The 20832-nt window shown below is 45.8% G+C and overlaps 1 protein-coding gene across 1 annotated transcript in view; it reads left to right on the forward strand.

Annotated features, from left to right (window-relative positions):
- The window catches only part of VANGL1 (VANGL planar cell polarity protein 1), a 49358-nt gene extending 32750 nt beyond the window's left edge, over nucleotides 1-16608 (forward strand). The window contains exons 5-8 of the mRNA XM_074318608.1: nucleotides 6564-6697; nucleotides 8125-8257; nucleotides 9195-9429; nucleotides 14797-16608. Coding sequence (XP_074174709.1) covers nucleotides 6564-6697; nucleotides 8125-8257; nucleotides 9195-9429; nucleotides 14797-15057 — 763 coding nt within the window. The 3' untranslated portion in view covers nucleotides 15058-16608. The remainder of the gene's footprint in view (nucleotides 1-6563; nucleotides 6698-8124; nucleotides 8258-9194; nucleotides 9430-14796) is intronic.
- The last annotated feature ends 4224 nt before the right edge of the window (nucleotides 16609-20832 follow it).

Raw genomic sequence — 20832 nt, forward strand, 5'->3', positions numbered from 1 at the left:
CGACAATCAGATCCAGGAGAAAGTGAATGAAAGGGAAATAGACATCTGGGGAGAGTGTGCACCAGGCTTTTCAAGGCCTCAGTGCTTTTATCTGCAAAATAAGAGAGTTAAAAGAGAGGAGTTTATGGCCACAATTGTTTCCTTCAAGTATTTGATAGGCTTTCACAATAGAGAGGGGCTTGGTTCTCGAAGGAAGCTGTGGGTGGATTAGTGGGTGGAACTTAAAGAAAGGTCATTTCAGCACCACGTGAGAGTGAATTTTCTTTTCAGGCGGAGGCTGGATGCCTGTCTGGGATGTTAGGAAAAGAATTGGTATGTGGACTTCAAGTTTGAACTAGATGGGCTCTGATTTCTTCGATTCTTCCGTGTTTCTCCGAAAATAAGACCTAGCCAGACAATCAGCTCTAATGTGTCTTTTGGAGCAAAAATCAATATAAGATCTGATCTTATATTATATAAGACCCGGTCATTATCTTATCTTATCTTATCTTATCTTATCTTATAAATACTGGGTCTTATATTAATAGTAAGATAAGACCGGATCTTATATTAATTTTTGCTCCAAAAGACGCATTAGAGCTGATTGTCCGGCCAGGTCTTATTTTCGGGGAAACACGGTTGTGTCTCTGCTTGGGTGAACACAAAGATTCTCTTCATTTGGTGGAGAGTAGAATTTTGTGATTCAGTATAAGTGGAGGTTGGGTCATGCTTTTGTGCCCAGAGGCTGCATGAATATTCCACCCACCACCCCCCCACCCACCCATGTCTTGCTGCAAAATGTTCCTATTCATTGGAAACACGATCGTACTTTATACTTATATAATTCTTTATGGTGTATAAATACTTTCACTGGCATCATTGCCTTTACTCGTCTCAACAACCACACGGAACAACAGTTGGTCTTATCTCTCCGTCGTGGGCCAAGAAACAGGCCAAGAAAGGGGAAATGACTTAGACAGGTGTGGAAGTCATAGGAGCAGACCTGTAATCCAGACCTCCTGGCTCTCAGGTCACTGCTTTTTTCTACTCTGTGGATCATGGATGCCTCCCTCATCACTAGGCTTGATTTTCAGGATGCTGAGCGTTGGCAGGAAATACTGCATAAAAATAGAGAATACCGTAATTTTATAGTCTTAAGTTCCGAAAGACAGCCATGTGAGGGGTCCGGTCCTGGCTCACTTCCTGTGATGTGCCCTCGTGCTGGTCCTGGATGGGGAATGCGGTGCGAGCTCACATGGGGAACAGATTAGCGTTCCCAACCTACAAGGTCATGTAAGCTCCAAGCACTGCCATTTATGAGCCATTTGCTCTGGGGCATTCACTTTTAAATGTATTATCTCATTCAGTCTTTAAAACAGGTCTAAACCAGGCAGGCAGTTCCTCCTTGGGAAGCAGAAAAGTGGAGGGTTGAGTTTTCAATATTCTTCCTGGCCTCAATGCCAACTGACTTTTAAAAGTCTGGGAAAGTCACAGAATTTGGAATTGCCCCATTGATTTTCAAGCTCAGGAGATCACTGCCACCGGTGACACCAGACCTCTGCCAGAACCTGGTATATTTGGATCTCGCAGCCTGTTCCTAGAATATCTGACTAGCTACCTACAGGCCAGGCTTGCCCCAGTCATTTCAATAATCTGGCAGCAGTACATTTTATACAGTTAAGTAATGTGGAGCTCATTTACGTTATAGCAGAGTTTTCTATGTTTTTTGGTTTTTTTCCCCCCCACCCAGCAGATGAAGAACCTGAGATTTGGAGAAATGAATTGTTCAAGGTCAAAGAATAAATGAAAGAGCCAAGAGACTTGTTTTCTGGGGTCAAAGCCAGGAGCATTTGCACGGTGCACACTTTCTCCCACAGCAGATAATGCACGGAGCCTGGGAGAGGCATTCATTTGCGTTTGTTTTTGTTTTTCAGAATTTACCTTTAAAAATGTTTCTTGCGGATTTTTTTCTGAAGTTCAATGTTAACTGTCTTCGGAGGTGGTGCTCTCCAAGTCTGTTTAAGAAACGGAGCACAAGGGTGAGCCCCTCTTCTCTGTTGCCATGGCAGTTGTATAACAGTTGTCAGCGGCACTAGCAGCGTGTTGTGGTTGATTAGACACAAAAGGTGCAGCATTTCACATGCCACCCTCTTTGTCCTGAAAAGAAAACAGGCCCGGGAGGCTACGTGGTCAACAGTGAGTTTCAGATTTAAAAGGGGCTGTTGAATTCCCTCCGACATTGGTGTCGCTGTGTTGCTGCCCTGCCTTTTCCACGAGTTCAAGTGTGGACCATCCTGGACCTAGCAGAGTTGAGGGGGTTACTTTCCCAGTGGTGACAGCAAGAACTTCTGATCTTGAATATTCCATTATCCATGTTGTCTTTCCATATGCATATCTGGGATTTGTGTTTGTGTGTGTTTTCCACAGATATCTGTGGTCTGTGGAAGGATATTTCCCTGAACAGTAGCATTGGAGGGTGTATAGAATGGGGTATTAACTGAATTCAGAGGTGTCCTTCTCGGGAGAGTTCTCCTTGCCAGGGGTTTCTGGTGGGGTCTTACCTCCAACGTGTGCATCAGATCTCATCTGCCTATGATACAGGGTATCAGCCTAAGACTTGTTTAGTCACTACCTTTTGTCTCTAAATATGATGGTGACGAGAGAGAACAGATTTCTCACCACCGTGGTTTTTCTCCCCACCCCTACCCGCCTTCTCAGAGATGATCTGGTCGGGAGACTGGGGACTAGTCGAAGGGTTTGCTTTTGTTCATCTCTGAGGCCCTTTTTGCCTCAGAATTCTGCGGTTTTATGAAATATATGCTGAGAATGGACCCTATGCCTGTGGGATTCTCGGGTTTCCTGAGTGAGCAAGTCGATCCAGTGGATATTACGGACCAGTGGGGAAGTCAAACGCGGTGTCCCTTGTATGGGGACTTTCACCAGCTTGTTGAGGAGGAGACTAGCGTGCTTGAGGACGTCACCAGTCACATGTGTGGCTGTCGATGCTGTGAGTTTAGGGACAGATCCCTGGCAACCAAACAGTTGGAAAAGACATCCTAAAAGAAACTGGTCCTGCTTTGACCTTGTATCTTACCAAGGAAGAGAGGCAGGAAGATACGGAACTTTGACATTGGTTGAGGAAAAGGATCCTGCCTCCTGGCATTGGGGGTCATGCGTGACTTGGGCGGATGCCAGGGTGCCCTGCAGGATGTCCCCTCAGTAGATGCTAAATTGTTGTTTCACTGGGAAGCCAAACGGTGTATTAGTAGTATGTTACTTTTAACCTAAAGTCAGTTACCTAACAAATTCAACCAGTCCAAAGCATGAATCAGGAATCAGAACAGAAATGAAAAAGACCGGAGACTTTGGATTGAAATAGCCACGACTTCCTGGGCTGCACTGGATACCTCTTCACGGGAGCAGAGCCCCTTCCTTGGGTCTCTCGAAGCCCATTTTCTCTGTTTGTACCTGAGTGGAGGGTGTGTGAGATCAGAAAGGGGAGTGTCTGAGGCAGGTAGGTTGACAGCAACTCGGAATGACTTTGATAGTAAAGGAGATTATAGAGGAGACGGGAACAGACAGCCTCGGGTCCTCAGACCGCAGTGTGGGGTGGGGTCTTCCGTCTTCACTGTGTTCCACACGTGGCACAGACCATAACGCACGTAGTTGTCATCCCGAGTCACCAACAAGACTTAACATCCTATATTACATAGTTTACTCTCTTAAAAAGGTGAAGAAAGGCATATTGGATTTTAGTCCGAATCTCACAACCATTTTTTTTTTAAGTTGGGCATTGCAGTTTGTTGTTTTCAGTTCTGTGGAGATTCTCACACCCCAGTATGGCTGGATATGTCAAGTGTGGCCCAGATGGTTTTCTGTAGGCAAGGAGGTGCCCCGCTCTTAGAGGCATTTCCACACTTCCCTGAGAGTCCTTCAGCTCCCACGTTCACTGGTCAGCCTGGGCGGTCAGCCAGGTGCACGGCTGCATCTGGAACATTCTGGTGCCTGTGTGGAGATGAGGGTGCTGGAGGAGAAGAGACTGTCTGAACTTGCCCCCTTGCTCTGTGCTTCTGAGCGAAGGTTCTCGAGCTCTGGGAGACTGGGAGACGCACGCAGGTCGCTTCTGGGGCTCCTGTCCCATGTTACCTGCAGCATCCCACGCTGGTCCCTGAGGGCCAGCAAGGATGAGCGTGAGGTGGGCTGTGTGTGCTGGCAGGTGGGAGGGTGTGGGCTGTGCACTCCCGCGTGGGCAGACACCCCTCCTTGGGGCAGCCCAGTGCACGGTCTGTGATTTGGGGTGGAGAGTTGGAAAGCAGGGCCGCCAGGCTCAACTCCAGCCTTGCCTCTCCTGCCTCGCAGGCCGGAGCTGAGTTTTTGTGATCCCCTGGGCCCCTCCTTGTGGCCTGGCTGAACAGAAAAGCCTAAACCCATCAACCACAAGAAGGTTTGCTTTGAAGACGAGCCTGAGAATAACCTCTGGGTTGCCTTTTAACTTTCAAGTTTTCATCAGGGAAATAATTTTCTGCTGGAATCCCAAGTGCTTAGAGCTGTTTCCATGTCAGGATAGGAGCGTGGGATGGAATATTTTCACCCCAGCATATCTGTGTCATAAACTGAGACTTATTTCTGTGACTCCTTGTCTCCCCAAGCCCAGGGACTCCAGCAAAGCAGTTCCCCAGGCACCAAGTGGTAAAGATGCAGGAGAAGGTAGTGTTTGTGTGTGTAGCAGAGAGAGAGCTATGGTCAGTCTCTGGATGGAGCGGGAGGTGAAGACGCATTTGCCCCCTTCCGAGATACCAGACAGACAGGCAAGGAGGAGATGGGGCCGTGTTGAGCTGGAGATCCACTGGGCGAGGCTCTCAGTGTGAGCAAAGATCTGGGACCCACAAAGCTCACCTCAACGACCACTTCACCTCCTCAGGGGGCTGTCCCTACATCCACCCAAGCCCCGGGCCATCAGAAGCTGTTCTGTGTGCTTCGCCATGCCTGTGTATTCCAGTTAGTTGTCACGGGGCTTCTGTTCCATGTACACCTGTCTAAGGAGAAGCTCCTTCCATCTTATCTTTGCATTCCTAGGGCTCAGCAGATGTAGGTACTCAAATATGAAAGTGATGAGTAAGCAACTAAGTAACTGAATGACTGGGGCTTTCAAAATGGGGATTTGCTCTTAGGAATCTAATGCTTCCATTATATAAGGTTGGTCTCTCAGGATTTCCCCAGCCCCCTGTGGGTGTGCATGTCTAGGTTGATACTAAACACCGGTTGAATGCAGATCACAGACCCAGGCACTGCACCGGGATAAGTAAGACAGCTTTGCCATGACTCTGTCTCAGGGAGGTTAGCTGACTGACTTCTAGATCATTTTTTAGACTCTGTGTTAAACTCTTGGGGCAGCGTCCCAAGGGGAGCTGAGGGGCAGGTTGGCAAAGTGTCCTGCTGATAGGTTAGGGGCGTCAGATGCCTGCGCCACTCGGCGAGCCGTGGAATGGAGCAGGGTCATCTAGGAATTGAAAGCAGCCCCGTCATGGTGCCCAAGCTACTGTAAATAATCCTTGGTACTTCATCTACTTAGAAGGGAACCAGGAGGAAAACATAAGGGCAAGATACAAACCACTTGATGGAGTTTAGCACACTGGTGGTTGGTGGCAGTACGTACGCTGTCCCACGGAGGCCACACGTCACAGGGAAGAACACAAGTTAGAGGTTTGTCCGTGCAGGTTGGAGCCCCAGCCCTGCCGTTTGGTACATGTAGGCGGCTGTGCAGGTCATAGATTTTTGAATCTCCATTTTCTTATCTTGAATGATTGTGGGGGGACAAATGAGATGAGCTGTGTAAAAACCCGTCCTGCCTCCAAAGACCAAGAGCGAGTTCTTTTGCTGAGTGTGGGCACCGTCCCTCCCAGACCTTCCTCCCGCTTCTCTGCTCCTGGGCTGCTCTCCGAGGGGCCAAGCAGGTGATGGGTTAGAGTTTGCTGCAGGGCACTGGGGCATCGAGCTGGCCTGGGCTGGAGGGGATGGAACGAAGAGGAGGAGTCAGGGTTAGCTCATATCTGTAGCGGCTTCTTTCACGTGTGCTCTGCCCTGTGTGGTGTAGCTCTGATCTATAGAAAATGAAAAACCCAGCATCCTTCATACCAGGGCAGTGAGGTGTATGGGGGATACATTGCATTAGGACCTGGAGAAGCCTGGATCCACACTTTGTTATTTCCCTTGTTAGCTCGGCAACCATCTATAAGTCTCTTCACCATTTTGGGGTCCTCCATTTCCTCTTTTGTAAACTCCAAAAAATAGGAAAGTTATGTGTACCCTAAACAATTCTGAGTTATGACATATTCCTTTCTCAACAATTGGCCAGATGGGATACGGTTCATGTGCCTGGGAGAGAGCACAGAAGCCGCTTGACGATGGGTCGTAGTTTCATCTTTAAATTCTCATCCTGGAGACAGAAGGTGTGGTGAAACCCAGTAGCGTATCGGGCATGTTCCTTGGATATGTTACCTGACTCCAAAAGGAGTTTTGTTTTTCACTTAGGACCTAACTATTCAGTGAAAAAGCTTTGCATTAATTTTGCCCTCTTTTCTCAGTATCCAGCGAGCAGCCTTGGTGGTTCTGGAAAATTACTATAAAGATTTCACCATCTATAACCCCAGTCTCCTAACAGCCTCCAAATTCCGAGCAACCAAGCACATGGCGGGGCTGAAAGTCTACAACGTAGATGGTACGTGCCTTGAAATGATGTCTGTGCTGGGGGTAGGGAGCAGTGTGGGCACCGACTTAGCTTAACCGTCACCGTCCATTTGGTTCTGCCTCCTCTCGGTGTTTGTCTTTATGGGACATTCTCATTTCGGAACAATTTCTTTTTTTCTTTCTCTCTCTCTTTTGTTTTTCTCCCGGCAAACATAGTTGCAGAGGAATGTTGATTTACAGTCTACATCTGTGGGAGGTTCATTCATTTTGGGGTTTTATGATTGAAAACAATAGTGATGTGTGTTTCCTGCCTCCTGCTGGGAACATCTTAATGAAAACTATTAGGAAAGGGCTGCTTTTCAAAATTTGGATAAATGACCCAAAGACGCAGCTCCCCAAAACCGTTAAGACTAAAACTCTCAGTGGTTCAGGCATCTGGTGAGATACTTACAGGCATTTCTCAATCCTGGCTAGGAGCTGGAGTTGAGTGGGTGGCAGGAGGCCAGAGGCCAGGCTGGGGACGTCAGAGCTGTTTCAGGATATCAGATGGTTAAGTGCAAGAAACAGGACACGGTGTCATTTCTTGCTGGGCAGCTTGATCAGGGCAAGAGTTCTGCAAACCCTAGAAGAGAGGATCACGCTGTTAGCAAATCAAGTGATTTATAGATGGTGTCAATTTTGGGTGGCAATACCCTCCCCGTTTTTGTTCGGTTTTGTTTTTTGGTGAATGAGATGTGTGCTCTGGGGAATCCTGAAAGATTGGTCAAGTTTGCCTGGGGTCTGAAAACAGTGAAAATTCCCACTAGCCAAGGCAAGTCATTCTCCACGTAGGTGATTTATAGGAAAGCATGAGATGGGCCTCGTCCTCTTGAGAAGTCCAGGTGGCCAATGGTCAGGGACACGAGACCAGGAGTTCCAAGTCTGTGTTAACAAATGGGCCATAGGCAAGTCCTCAAGTGTTGGTTTTCTGCACAAGTTGTGGCTGCCGTGACATTGCAGCATGCCTCATTTTCCTGTGTGCAGTCACGTCACTGTGTCCCCCTTGACTTTCCTTTTCTCCGTCCTTGTTCTCCCATCCCTCTCATTCTCTCTCGTGGTCTTGTTGCTGAAACGTGACGTTCCGACTGCCCTTATGGCCAACCCGAAACTTTCTGTAATGGATGGTAAGTCCCATCGTCACACTCGGTGTGTTACTTTTGGCCACCATTTTAATTGTCGAGCATTCTTCATCCCCTTCTGAACTCTTTTTCCATTTACACTGATCAGATCGGGCTTTAGGGACATGGTCGTCGTCTCGTGCAGCAGGGGACCCACTCACCCTCCTGGGAAGCCACTTTGGGGGGTTGTGTGCTTCGCGGGGAGGGGGGGGTCCTGACAGACTATGGTGCTAGTGTTCAGCCCCCTTTTGCAGCCCCATGACATGAAAACTATTCTTCCTCCTCCGTCCTTTCCCCAAAGGGCCCACCAACAACGCCACCGGTCAGTCCCGGGCCATGATTGCCGCAGCTGCCCGGCGCAGGGACTCAAGCCACAACGAGTTGTATTACGAAGAGGCGGACCATGAGCGGCGGGTGAAGAAGCGGAGAGCGAGGTATACTGCCCCCCCCAACACACACACACTAACACCCTCTCGTCGCACACTTTCTGTGTTTGAACCGCTAGAGTGAAACTTCCGTTTATACACATGACCTGCCTGGGCCTTTGGAGTAAATCTTGCTCCAGTGCTTCTCAAACGTTCGCACGCATAGTCATCGCCAGGAGGGCTTGTCAACACACAAGCCTCTGGGCTCCACCCACAAAGGTCACTTACAATTCAGGAGGTCTGGAGTTGGGCCCAAGAATGTGCGTTTCTTACAAATTCCCAGCTGACACTGAGCTGCTGGCCTGGAGCCTGCACTGTGAGAGGTCCCATCCTACAGTGCTCACCCCCCAACCCCCCACGCCCCCACCCCCGGCCCTTGCTTGTTTGCAAGGTCTGATCCTGTTAACAGAAATGCACGGAGGTGGTTTCCACCATACGCGCTGACCTTCTTCCTTTTTCCCAGGGGCTGCTGGCATGGCCGCTGGATGGATGGGGATACAGCTGTGGTGCTTGGTGAGGCTGCTTCTGCACCACCAGCCTCCTCTCAGTGCGTGCGGAGCCTTTTGTAGCCAGAGTTTGAGAGACCTTAGAAGGCTTTTCACTAACCCTTCACTGTAGAGATGAAAAGGATTGACGCGAGTCTCCCAAGCACGTTAGGGGCGGGATTGAGAACAGAAGTTATCTCCCGGCCCCAGGCAGGCCTCCTTCTTCCCAGTTCCATGTGTTTTGTTTTTTGGGGGTTTTTTTTGGGTTTTTTTTTTGCCTTTTTGCCTTCCTTTCTCTCTCCCTCCCTCTCCTCCCAACCATCTGCAGTGACAGCTAAGGATGTGAGCTATGGGGGAGCTGGTGGCAGGCTCGGACACAGCCGGCGGGCCGGAGTCCTTCCAAATCCAGGATGACTCTATTCACACATCCCATCCTGGTGACCATGTTTCATTTTCCCCAGGCTGGTGGTTGCGGTAGAGGAGGCTTTCATCCACATCCAGCGTCTCCAGGCCGAGGAGCAGCAAAAGGCGCCAGGGGAGGTGATGGACCCCAGGGAGGCCGCCCAGGCCATCTTCCCCTCCATGGCCCGGGCTCTGCAGAAGTACCTGCGAACCACACGGCAGCAGCATTACCACAGCATGGAGAGCATCCTACAGCACCTGGCCTTCTGCATCACCAACAGCATGACCCCAAAGGTGCGCCTTGCCACCGTATGTGGGAGTCCCGTTGTGGGGGGATAAAGTCAGAGGCTTCTCTAAAGCACCGACTAGTAAGAATGAGCGATTCACACTTCTTCTAGAGTGTTTTGGTGCAGTTGTTTTTTTAGATATGCCTTTTGAAGGCCTCTAGAGTCAAGCAGAGGAAAGCATTTAGCTTCGGGACTGTACAGGTAGTAGTTAGGGGGACTCGGATGTTCTGGAGCCAAGTTGGCACATTCTAACCTGGGTCCTCCGCTAGCTAGCTGGGAGACCTTGGGCCAATAGCGTAATGGCTCTGTGCTTCAGTTTCCTAATCTGTAAATTGGGGATGATACTGATGCCTCATTGGGGTGTCGTGAGAACTGAGTCCATTCACGTGAAGTGCTGAAAGCTGTGCCTGTCGTACAGTAAGGACTGAATAAATGGCTATTATTGTTAGCGGTACAAATGATGCCATCTCTTTGTTTTTGGATGTTGTGGAATTCATCTTACTGAATGGACTTTTCATGTATGATGAGTACACTTCTAGGCCTATTACAAGAAACAGCCTTGTATCTCATAAAGGGTCAGGGAGGCAAAATAGAATAAGGGTTTTGCATATGACCTTTCTTCAAACAGAAGTGGGTTCAAATTCTGGCTCCACCGTTTAATTGGTTTGTGGCTTTGCGTAAGTTACTCTACACTTCTTTCCTCTTTTATAAAATGGGGATAATAATAATGTCAACCTCATAGGGTTGTTATGTGAGAATTATATTACATATGGCAACATGACATAGAAATCATGTGGTAGAGAGTGAGCTTGGCATATAGTACACATGTAACATTATTAGTTATGTTACTGTTATATTAGTATGGACCTGTGTACATACATTGTCCTATACATGTACAACTGCTGATTACATTGTCACTAACCAGAATCAACCCTGAGGAAAGCAATACAGAAATATTCAGTAAAACCATAAGGTTTTTCATACTCCTTGACTCGCCTAGAAATAATATTCATCATAGTCAGATATATACATGCAGGAGATTTTTGCAAAATAATCTGTAATAACTCGAAATTGGAAATAACTTAAAGATAGAACAGTGGCTTACAAATTATGGTATATCACTGATTGAAACATGGACGAATCTTTGTTAGACTATTAAGTTTCAAAAAGCAGAATGCAAAACAGTGTGGAGACTGTGGTTGCAAATAAGTATAGTATGTCTGCACGTGCAAAGGGATAGCTTGTACCACGAACAGAAGCAGTTCTTTTCCTTTTTTTCAAGACTTTGTGAAGTTTCCCAGTTGTTGTTTTTTTCATTTAAATAATGTGTACTTTTCTGAATTAAAAATAATATTCTTGGTGAATAGTGCTGCAGTGAACATAGGGGTACATGTGTCTTTACGAATAAATGTTTTCAAATTGTTCAGGTTGATACCCAGGAGAGGGATTGCTGGGTTGTATGGTAATTCTATTCTTAATTTTTTGAGGAACATCCATACTGTTTTCCATAGCGACTACACCAATTTGCATGCCCACCGGCAATGTATGAGGGTTCATTTCTTCCCCACATCCTCTCCAGCACTTGTTATTACTTGTCTTGTTGAGAATAATAGCCATTCTAACAGGTGTGTAAGATGGTATCTCGTTGTGGTTTTGATTTGCATTTTCCTGACAGCTAGTGAAGTTGAGCATTTTTTCATGTCTTTTGGCCATTTGTATGTCTTTTTGGGAGAAGTGTCTGTTTAGGTCCTCTGCCCGTTTTTTAATTGGATTGTTTGTTTTTTGTTGTTGAGTCATATGAGTTCTTTATATATTTTGGATATTAGCCCCTAATCGGAGGTGTTGTTTGCAAATATCTTCTCCCATGTGGTTGGTTGCCTCTTTGTTTTGTCGATGGTTTCTTTTGCTGTGCAGAAGCTTTTAAGTTTGATGTAGTCCCATTTATTTATTTTTGCTTTTACTTCCCTTGCTTTTGGGGTCAAATTCATGAAATCCTCTCCAAGATCAAGGTCCATAAGTCTCGTAACTATGTTTTCTTCTATATGTTTTATTGTTTCAGGTCTAATATTTAGGCCTTTGATCCATTTTGAGTTAATTTTTGTATATAGAGACAAATAGCAGTCTAGTTTGTCGACTGGCCCAATAATTCTCCAGGTAATCCACCAAAAGACAACGGTTTTTTCAGGAAAAGAAAAAAAGAAACAGAACCACCAAGGAGTGTGAGCACACTCACCGGCCATTCTCCCGTCTGGCCACCCACATAGAACAAGGCCCAGAGCCCAACATGGCTTCCCCCTTTATTCACATCCGTTCCCGGAAGTTACCACAGAGTTCCACAGGAAGTCAAGACTAGAGAGTTAACAAGGGGCCCCGCTCCACCCATAGTCTTCCCAGCTCAATGGTTAAGCATCTTAAGATGCCAGTTCACTTGTATCATGTTTCATTCTTTTGCATGTGACTTTCCAGTTTTCCCCAGCACCATTCATTGAAGAGGCTTTCTTTTCTCCATTGTATGTTTTTGTCTCCTTTATCGAAAATTATTTGCCAATATATATGTATGTAGGTTCATTTTTGTAAACAACCAAAGTGCCCTTGGATAGATGATTAGATAAAGAAGATGTGGCACATATATACAGTGGAATACTACTCAGCCATGAGAAAAGATCTGAAATATTGCCATTTGCGACAACATGGATGGATCTTGAGAATATCATGCTAAACAAAATAAGTCAGATGGAAAAAGTCGAGAACCATATGATTTCACCCTTATGTGGGGTATAAAACTGAAAGCAACAAACGAACAAGGCTGACAAGCAAGCAGAAACTCCTAGACACAGACAACAATATGGTGGTTACCAGAGGGCAAGCGGGTGGGGGGAGGTAGAAAAAGATAAAGGGGGTCCAATATATAGTGATGAAAGGGGGTTTGACTATGGGTGGTGAACATACAATGCAATATCCAGATGATGTATTATAGAATTGTACACGTGAAACCTATATAATTTTATTAACCAATGTCACCCCAATAAATTTAATAAAATTAAAAAATAATATTATTTGTGTAAAAATGCAAACATGAAATAAAAATATTCTGTACAAAGTGAAGTTTCATTCCCCTAGCCCAAACAGTTCTTACTAATAGGGAGTGGGGGGGTGTGTTCTTTCAGGAGTGTGTGTGTGTGTGTGTGTGTGTGTGTGTGTGTGTGTGTGTGTATGTTTAAAGCAGAATTGGGGGGAAAATGGGATGTCATACCTACATATAGTTTGGAAGCACTCACTTTAAGCTCTCTGTTGGCTATTTTTCCATGTCAGGACTTCGGATCGCTAGTATACAGATGTAACATACCCGTTAATAGTTGCATCTCATTCCACTGAATACAAATTTGTGATTTGTTTAACTGATTGCCTATTGATACACATTTGGATTAAGATCTTGCATTAGTCTAAACCGGGGATTGGCTGTTTTGGTTAATCAGTATTATTGGAACGCAGCCACACCCTTTTATTTACATATCTTCTCTGGCTGCTTTCTTTCTCCAGGGGTGGAGCTGAGTAGTTGTGACAGAGTATGGCTTGCAAAACTGAAAATATTTACATTTAGAGAAAAGTGTGCCAATCCCTGGCCTAAACAGTCTTGACGTGACTATCTCTTTTACATGTTTTTGTGCATTTGTGCAAGTATTTCTGAAGGATAAATTTTTAATCAAGGAACAGCTGGATCAAAGGTATAGATCTGCCAGATTGTCCTACTAGGGAGTGTGACTGTTTTACACATTTGCCTCTGGGATCTGAGACTTTTTATTTCCCCACACACGTCACAGCATTAGGTGTTACCATTCTTTTTAATCATTGTCCATCTAAGAGTTGGAAAATACATTTTTTATTATTTGAATTAATATTTCTTTAATTATTAATGATAGAACATCTTTCCTATGTTAGTTTTCTATTGCATAAATTATCTTATTATATTTCTCTCGTTGAGTTGTTTGTTTTCCTTATGATTAATAGGAGCTATTTTTTTTTTCTTTTTTTAATTAAAATTTACTGGGGTGACAATGGTCAACAAAACTACATAGGTTTCAAGTGTACAACTCTAGAATACATTTTTATATTAGAAGCGTGTTTTGTCCTAGAGGCACAACTCTACTTTCTGCCTTAAAATGTATACTTACAGATCAGAGATACTGTACCTGGGAGCTGCAGTGACGGGTGGGTGGAAGTGGGTACCACTTAGAAACTGTCCTTGACCTCTGTCTATCCAGAACCATAGTGATTTCTGTCTGTATCACTGGCTTATTCTTTCTCTCAGCTAAATCAGTATGTTTATTGACATAATACACACACTATTGAGCTTCTTGAATGTGCCAGACACCTTGGAAATTCAAATTGAACAACAATTCCTGCCCTCCAGGAGAATAAAATCTAGTGTGGGGTGCAGATAAGCAAGTCAACCGTCATTGTTCAAAAAGTGAAATGTCACACAGGAGTCCTGCCAATAATTATAGGCACTTAGAGGAGGGCTCATTAATTTGAGAGGTTCAGGGTGTGGTCTAAGAAGATTTAAAGGGCAAAGAGGAATTTGCTGAGGGACCACATCTGCAGGAGAAACAGCAAAGGGGGTGGGCGGGGTGTGTGTGTGTGTGTGTGTGTGTCAGAGAACTCCAAAGAGCTAAGCATGACTGGATCTGAGAACTCCTGCGAAGGGAAGTGAACCTTCCCTTGGTTCTGGCCATCCTTTGGACTTGTCACGTGCACACTCGATCCAACATAAAATAACCATCGCTCTCATTGGTTGGATTTCCCTGGTGCCATTAGATGGTTAGCGTTAACCGTTTCATCTTCACAACAGCCCCTGTGAGTTAGGTGCTGTTTTTCTCCACTTACAGAGAGGTTAAAGGACTTGTCCAAAGTCACAAACCAGTAAGTGACTGAGCATGCATTTTTTGTGCGTGCAGGTACATCCCTTTATTTCTTCAGCTCATATTTCCAAGGTGCTTCTCTGTGCCCAGCCTTTGGCCTGAGCTTTCAGTGTAGGAGGAGGCATACCTGCAAACAGGTACAAGCAGGGGCCGTGCCCTGGGAGTGGGCTGGTGCCTCAGTGATGGCTTCGGGGCCAAAATTGGTACCAGCCACCTCTGTGCTTACTGCCATCTTCACCCTCTGGTTGGAAGTTGGCAAAGGAGAATGAGGGAGTCCAGGAGTCTTTTACCCCAGCTGTAACTCAGCTGTGAGGGTCTGATGGGAATTTGGCCTGATGAGCTGGGCTCTGTCTTGGTGTAAAGGGACAGTGGTTTTCATAGATGTAAGAAGGGGTGGGAGCAGTGCCCTCGGAGCCGGGTGTCGGTCCCCTAACAGCCTTTCTCCTCTCCTTCAGGCCTTCCTAGAACGTTACCTCAGCGCGGGCCCCACCCTGCAGTATGACAAGGAACGCTGGCTGTCTACGCAGTGGAGACTCGTTAGTGATGAGGCTGTGACGAACGGGTTACGGGATGGAATCGTGTTCGTCCTTAAATGCTTGGACTTCAGCCTCGTGGTCAATGTGAAGAAGATTCCATTCATCGTGCTCTCGGAAGAATTCATAGACCCCAAATCTCACAAATTTGTCCTCCGCTTACAGTCTGAGACGTCGGTGTAAAAGTTCTATATTTGTGGCTTTATTAACAACAAGAAAAAAAGAAGAATATATATATAGAGAGAGATATATGTATACCAGAGGGGCGTCTTTGTTTTAAATGGTTCTTCATTGCTGACTGAGGCTGGCAGATGACAGGCCAGTGTCCTTTGACCATCTGCACTTTATTTGGAAGGAAGCAGGGGATGTCCGCCCCGGAAAAAAGTGACTGAGGACATCTGAGTGTTGTGGATGGGACTTCTCAAGAATCTGTTCCCTGGTATTCCTGTGACAGCTGTAACCAAAGCGGAGCTGGTGGTTCTTGGGAGCCTTGCCTTACAACAAGTGGACCCTGCCTTTCGTCCAGCACCCCCACTCTCCTGTTGCTTCTGGGCGACCCACTCGTAGACTTCTAGGGGACACATCTTTATTCTGGTCCGGGAAACCAGACACGACATGTCCACGTACGTGTTTGTGTATGTACGTGTCCAGTTCCACATCGCCCACGTGCCGTTCAGGAATTGCCGGCCTCATCTTGGTTCATTGTTGCCTTAGGTTCTGCAGAGAAAGATCACAACAAAAAAAAATGTGCACTATCAGTTGATGGCTCCTAATGATTTGATTCTGGTTTTTTTTTCCCAAAGAGAAAACCCGCCTGCCCTGTTTTCTGACCTTGCTTCCCTATTGGCCGGAGCAGGTAGCCCTTTGCTGTGATTGGCAGCTGGCTCCACCCACCCCACCTTCCCCAGTGTGTGCGCATGCGCACATGCACACATACACTCATGCCCCCTGGCTCACCCGCCTGGCCCAGAAAGCCCAGCCTTCTCTAGCACTGCCTGGGACCTGGTTCTGCGCGTGTGCCCTCGGGCTCTGCATAGCCTCAGGCGGTCCCACGGATTGTTTGCGTGGGGAAGCATGGTGTGCCCACCAGCTAGATCACAGGGAGGGCAAGCCAGCTGGAATGTCCCTTTTAGGCTGCAGCGGGAGCCCTCCCCTCTCGCCTCTCCTCCCCACTCTCTTCCTCTTCCCCCATCGACCAGGGGGAAGGCTGACACTGGCTCTGGGACTGGCAGGTTCATCTTGGAGCCTCTAATCTCTCCCAAAGCTTCACAGCAAGCTGCCTGCAGTGGGAGACCAAACAGTGCCCACCGCAGTGACAGCTGGTGCTGTCCAGTCCCTGATTTCTGACCACCGTCACTGTGCAACTCGTCACCTCTGCCACTTACTACCAGGGAAGGGTGCATTTGACCCCTGGTGTTGAAATTACTTGCAGAGTCTGGTCAAATGAGGAGAAAGAACGAACAAACTGCAGAGTTTGGGGAAAGGAGAGTAGGGAGCCAGTCTTAGCGTTCAGAACGATTCATCCACGATCTGTTTCTTAAATGCAGCTGGTTCCTGTGGGCTTTCCCCTGGCCTGGGTTGTGAGCCACATCCCAACACCTTGGGGCGGGTCCCTGTGCCTCTGTTTGCCTTCCTGTATCTACAACAAACCTGTATAAAGTATTCACTCCTGCTTTAACCAGGTAATTAGGATACCATTCCTTGCTTTAGTAAAGGATGACACTGTCAAAATGCTCTTTGTGTTCCTGTACACCTTACTGGTTTATGCATTCCACAGGTGGGGTCGTGCAAGTGTATCATTTTTTAAACCAGAATTGGCTTTGGGTATTTGCGATACATCTGTACCTGAAAAAGTAAACAGTGTTCTTGAATCAACAGCCTTCAGGTCAAAAAGAAGATGTGTTAGGAAGGAAGGGGAAACCAGTCAGTGTGGCATGAAGCCAAAATGTACTATTTCACGACATGGTTCCGTTGATGAAAAACACATACCATGTAACCATGGTGCTTTTGTTCCTCTCATTATAGTTTTTGCCTGTAGGTCCCTTCAAACTGCACATTCCTTAGGATAATGTCTTTCTCAGGAAATATATTTTGGGAGATAGGGCAAGGGATGGTAAATGTCTATGAGACTTTAGCTGCATAAAGTTTATCATGTCCCAGACTAAATGTGTCACAGGCTACTGCGTCAGGAACACAGCAGTAGAAGTGCCATAAAAGTCTCTACATATGGTTCACAATGACACTCTTTGTCAGCATTCTAAAATCCTGTGTTTGCAGCCCTGTCGTAAGTTATCAGTCCAGAAGGGGTTAAGGTGGATTAGTTGCTTTGGTGTGTGTACCCCAAGCAGGGTGAAGAAAGGTTTAAATTCAGGATTATATTTTCTCTCTACCCCTTTCTCCTTTGCCCAGTCTTGGCATAGGATAATGTCAGACTTTCTGAAATTATTGTTTGTTTTAAATTGAGTACCAGTATTTTTTACACTGACTTTGTATTGAGTCCTTTTTGCAAGAATACCAAAATAAAATGCAGGATCTTTATAAAGGCTTTGCATGTTCAGACTCTTCCTAGCTTGAGTTACTGGTACAGTGGGAATAATGTAAATGGTATGAAAATGTTTAAGGTTTCAGAAAGCTGCATCCCACAATTGAACACAGTGCATTTTTATTTCAGTTCTTGGAACCAATAAGCTAGTCTTTTAAAAAGGGGATAGCTGTACCCTGGGGCTAGGAGTATATAGTATAGATATGGTCACATTAGAGGAGACAGGATTTCATTTGCCTTAAATGTTTATAGATTTTCTATAACTTTTAACCTAAGTTATTAAAATGTGAATGGTAAATGTTAGAGAGTAGAAGAATGGAATGAGGAATACATGTCTGAGATTGCTCTCTTCCCTGGCAGTGTTTTAACCAGTAGATAACGTTTGTCCTTAAGTATGTCCTTTTGAAAGGAATGACCATTTTTAATCATCCATGAACTGAATCTTTAAGTCTGCGTTCTGAGAGTTGGAAGAGATTTTAAGGTTTTGTAGTCTAGCCATCCTTTACATTTTCTGTTAAGTCGAAAAACGTAATACTTTTGCTAAAGATCATAAAGGAAACCCTAGAGAAAATAATTCATCAGTTTTTTGCCCAACTATCATCATCTTTTTTTCTCCCTCTCTGTCCTTCCTTTCTAAATCTATGGACAGGACAAATTTTATACAGCAAATGGTAAAAGGTGTGTGTGTGTGTGTGTGTGTGTGTGTGTGTCTGTCTGTGTGTCTTTGCCGTGTTACAGCTCATTGCCGGAGCTTGGACCTCCTTTTCCATGGGGAGGTTGTGGGGTGATTGTGTGTGTGGGAAAGGAATGAGGTGCTCCCCACTTGTCACCATAGTCAGTGGTAGTCGAATGTCTCATTCTTGTATCTCCTCTCCACTTCTGAGTGTGTGTATTTAGATAAAGCTGTAGCTTATTGGGCTGACAGAAATGGATTCCCCTCCCCCTCCTCACCCCTGCCCCTGGGAGCGGGAGTGTTCCAGCCACTCTGTGAAACCAACAAAATTGAGTCCTTGGTTTGCTCTCTTCTGTCCCATCCCTGCTGTGTAAGGCTCCCCCAAACGGGTGCCTATTTGCTTGTGGTTATGTGTTTTCATATATGTGAGCATTCCTCTCAAGGGTATATTACCAGATGGATGGCATGGTTATGTGTTAGACATCTGAACATCTGTGTTTTCTATAGCAGATGAGTGTGTATCTCCATAGATAACGTGTGTGTTTATATGGATGAGTCTGTGAGGGTCTGTGTGTTTCTATGAGTGTGTGAGGGTCTGTGTGTTTCTACGTACGCCGTATGTTGAGAGGTATCCTAATTGCACCCATCTTTTGGGAGGTGACTCTAAAGCCAGTGACTTTTTCCTCCCCTCCTTTATTCCTTCCCCTCAGTTAAGCTGGCTTCTCCCCAGGAGTCAATGGCTTCTGGAGAGCCTGCTGTCCTGCAGGCAGGTCTGTTAGACTGTTGTCTCAGGACCCTTTGATCTGCAAATAGCAAGAAACAGAGAACGAACAGTCAAGTTCTATGCTAATTACTGCTCCAACTTCACTACCCTGGAAGCCTTACTGTCTATTTCTCGATATAACTTAAAAGTCGAGCTTGATTTAAAAAAAAAGAAGGTTGATTATTGAAAGTAGCACAGAAATATGAACACAATATTTAAATAGCCCTGCAGCAGAGACCCTGTGATTGTAAAGTGATGTTAAGCGTTTCTGGGTAGGCTTTGTGCTTTATGGATCTTGTTACCAAAAAAAAAATTGATCACTACTGTGAATTTACTGCTATGTAACCTTGTGGTCGTATCCCATTATAAATAAAATATGAATTGTTCTTACGCCCATAGCACAGTTCTTGGATGGTATTCAGTGCAGTAGTGAATTGAGCTAGTTAAACCCTGCATGGAAATCACCGAATTGAGCTTTCACCAAGTGGATGGTCAGAAAATGTAGATTTCAGATCACGTTGTGGACAAGGCATATTCTAGCCAAAGAAGGAAGAGAAGGGTCCTAACACATATTTATTAGGCATTGTATGTTCAGTACTGTTCTAGACAGCCTTGTTATCCTTATAGGCCTTTAAGGTAGGGTTCTCTCAATTGGCAGGTGAGGAAAACGTTGCTCAGAGACTTGCCCACAGTCTCGTGGCTGGTAAATGGAATTTCACATCTAATATTTTGTTCCAGTCCCTCCATACCTCGGTCCCCTGAGGTCTGATCTAAGTGATTTGGCATTTGGGGATGTAGAGGAGGGGCCTGAGGACACAACCTTGGATCAGAACCTGAGATGGTGTTTCGTTAGAGGTGGAATCGCTGCTGCTCTTTCACTTTGGGTTTGCCCCGCAGGGGGATCCCATCGGAAGCTTCTCCACCAGGTTGGCAGATTTCTTAGGATTTTCAAAGAAAAGTACCTGAGATGCCTCCTGCCCCCCAGGAAAAGCAGCCCTGCCTGTGTCTCACCTGCTGTAAGACCCAGCTGTTGTTGCTCCAACAGCCAGCTTTTGCTTTTGACCCTCCCTGCTGGCTTAGGCAGGTAGGCACCTTGGGCCTTGCTCACAGGGAGGGGTGTAGGGGCTGACCTGGCCTCTTCCTGAGCTGAGGAAGCCTCTTCCCATACTAGGTCACCAGGTGTCCCTGTTTGGGGTGGGAGGGACTTCCTGCAGACCCAGCTTGGACAGTTTGGAGCTGGAGTCCGTGGGCAACCTCCCCGACAACGTGTTCTCAGCAAGCTCTTTGCATCCACTGGTGTCCCTCACAATTTCCCTCAAGAGTTTTAAAGAACAGACACAAAATAGGACTCTGAAAACACTGTTTTTTCTCTATTCTAGAGTCTTAAAGGTTTGGTTTAGTTGTGCATAAACTACCTTTTTCTCGCCTGCTGTTGGCTTTCACTGGAAGACAGGAAAGGAAAGATGGCACTCATACCACTCAGCACAGCTACTCATTAGGAATTAGGACAAGTTTCAAAGGGTGGATAAGAAATCAAAAACTACTGAATAAAATTAGATTTTAGGACTCTCTGAGTCCCTTATACCAGGACTTTGTCTCATTTCTGCTTAGATAACCCCATTTGTTTCACCTGTGAAATAAACCTCTTGGAAGGGTTGTTTTCAAGCTTCCCCAACACGATAACAGATTCCTAACACCTGAAGAAGCACAGTGAAATCTTACTTCCAGGATGGCGCTAAGAATCTATAACTTATATGTCTCTCTCCGCTTGAAAACATCAGTGTTCCGTCCTCGTCTTAGTGGAATAAAAACTCTCTTAAGCCTTGGGGACAAATGTGACAACCCCCAGGCTTTTTCCTTGAATGTCTTTGGTATTTCTTTTGGCACTGAATATTTGGATAAACATATTTGAATGTACAGTTGTCTGGATTTGTTTGGGCTTATATTTATCTGAGCTTTCCCGAGTGACATGAAATTTCA

Source organism: Rhinolophus sinicus, linkage group LG14, assembly GCF_036562045.2.
Source record: "Rhinolophus sinicus isolate RSC01 linkage group LG14, ASM3656204v1, whole genome shotgun sequence".
In the NCBI taxonomy this organism is placed as follows: Eukaryota; Metazoa; Chordata; class Mammalia; order Chiroptera; family Rhinolophidae; genus Rhinolophus; species Rhinolophus sinicus.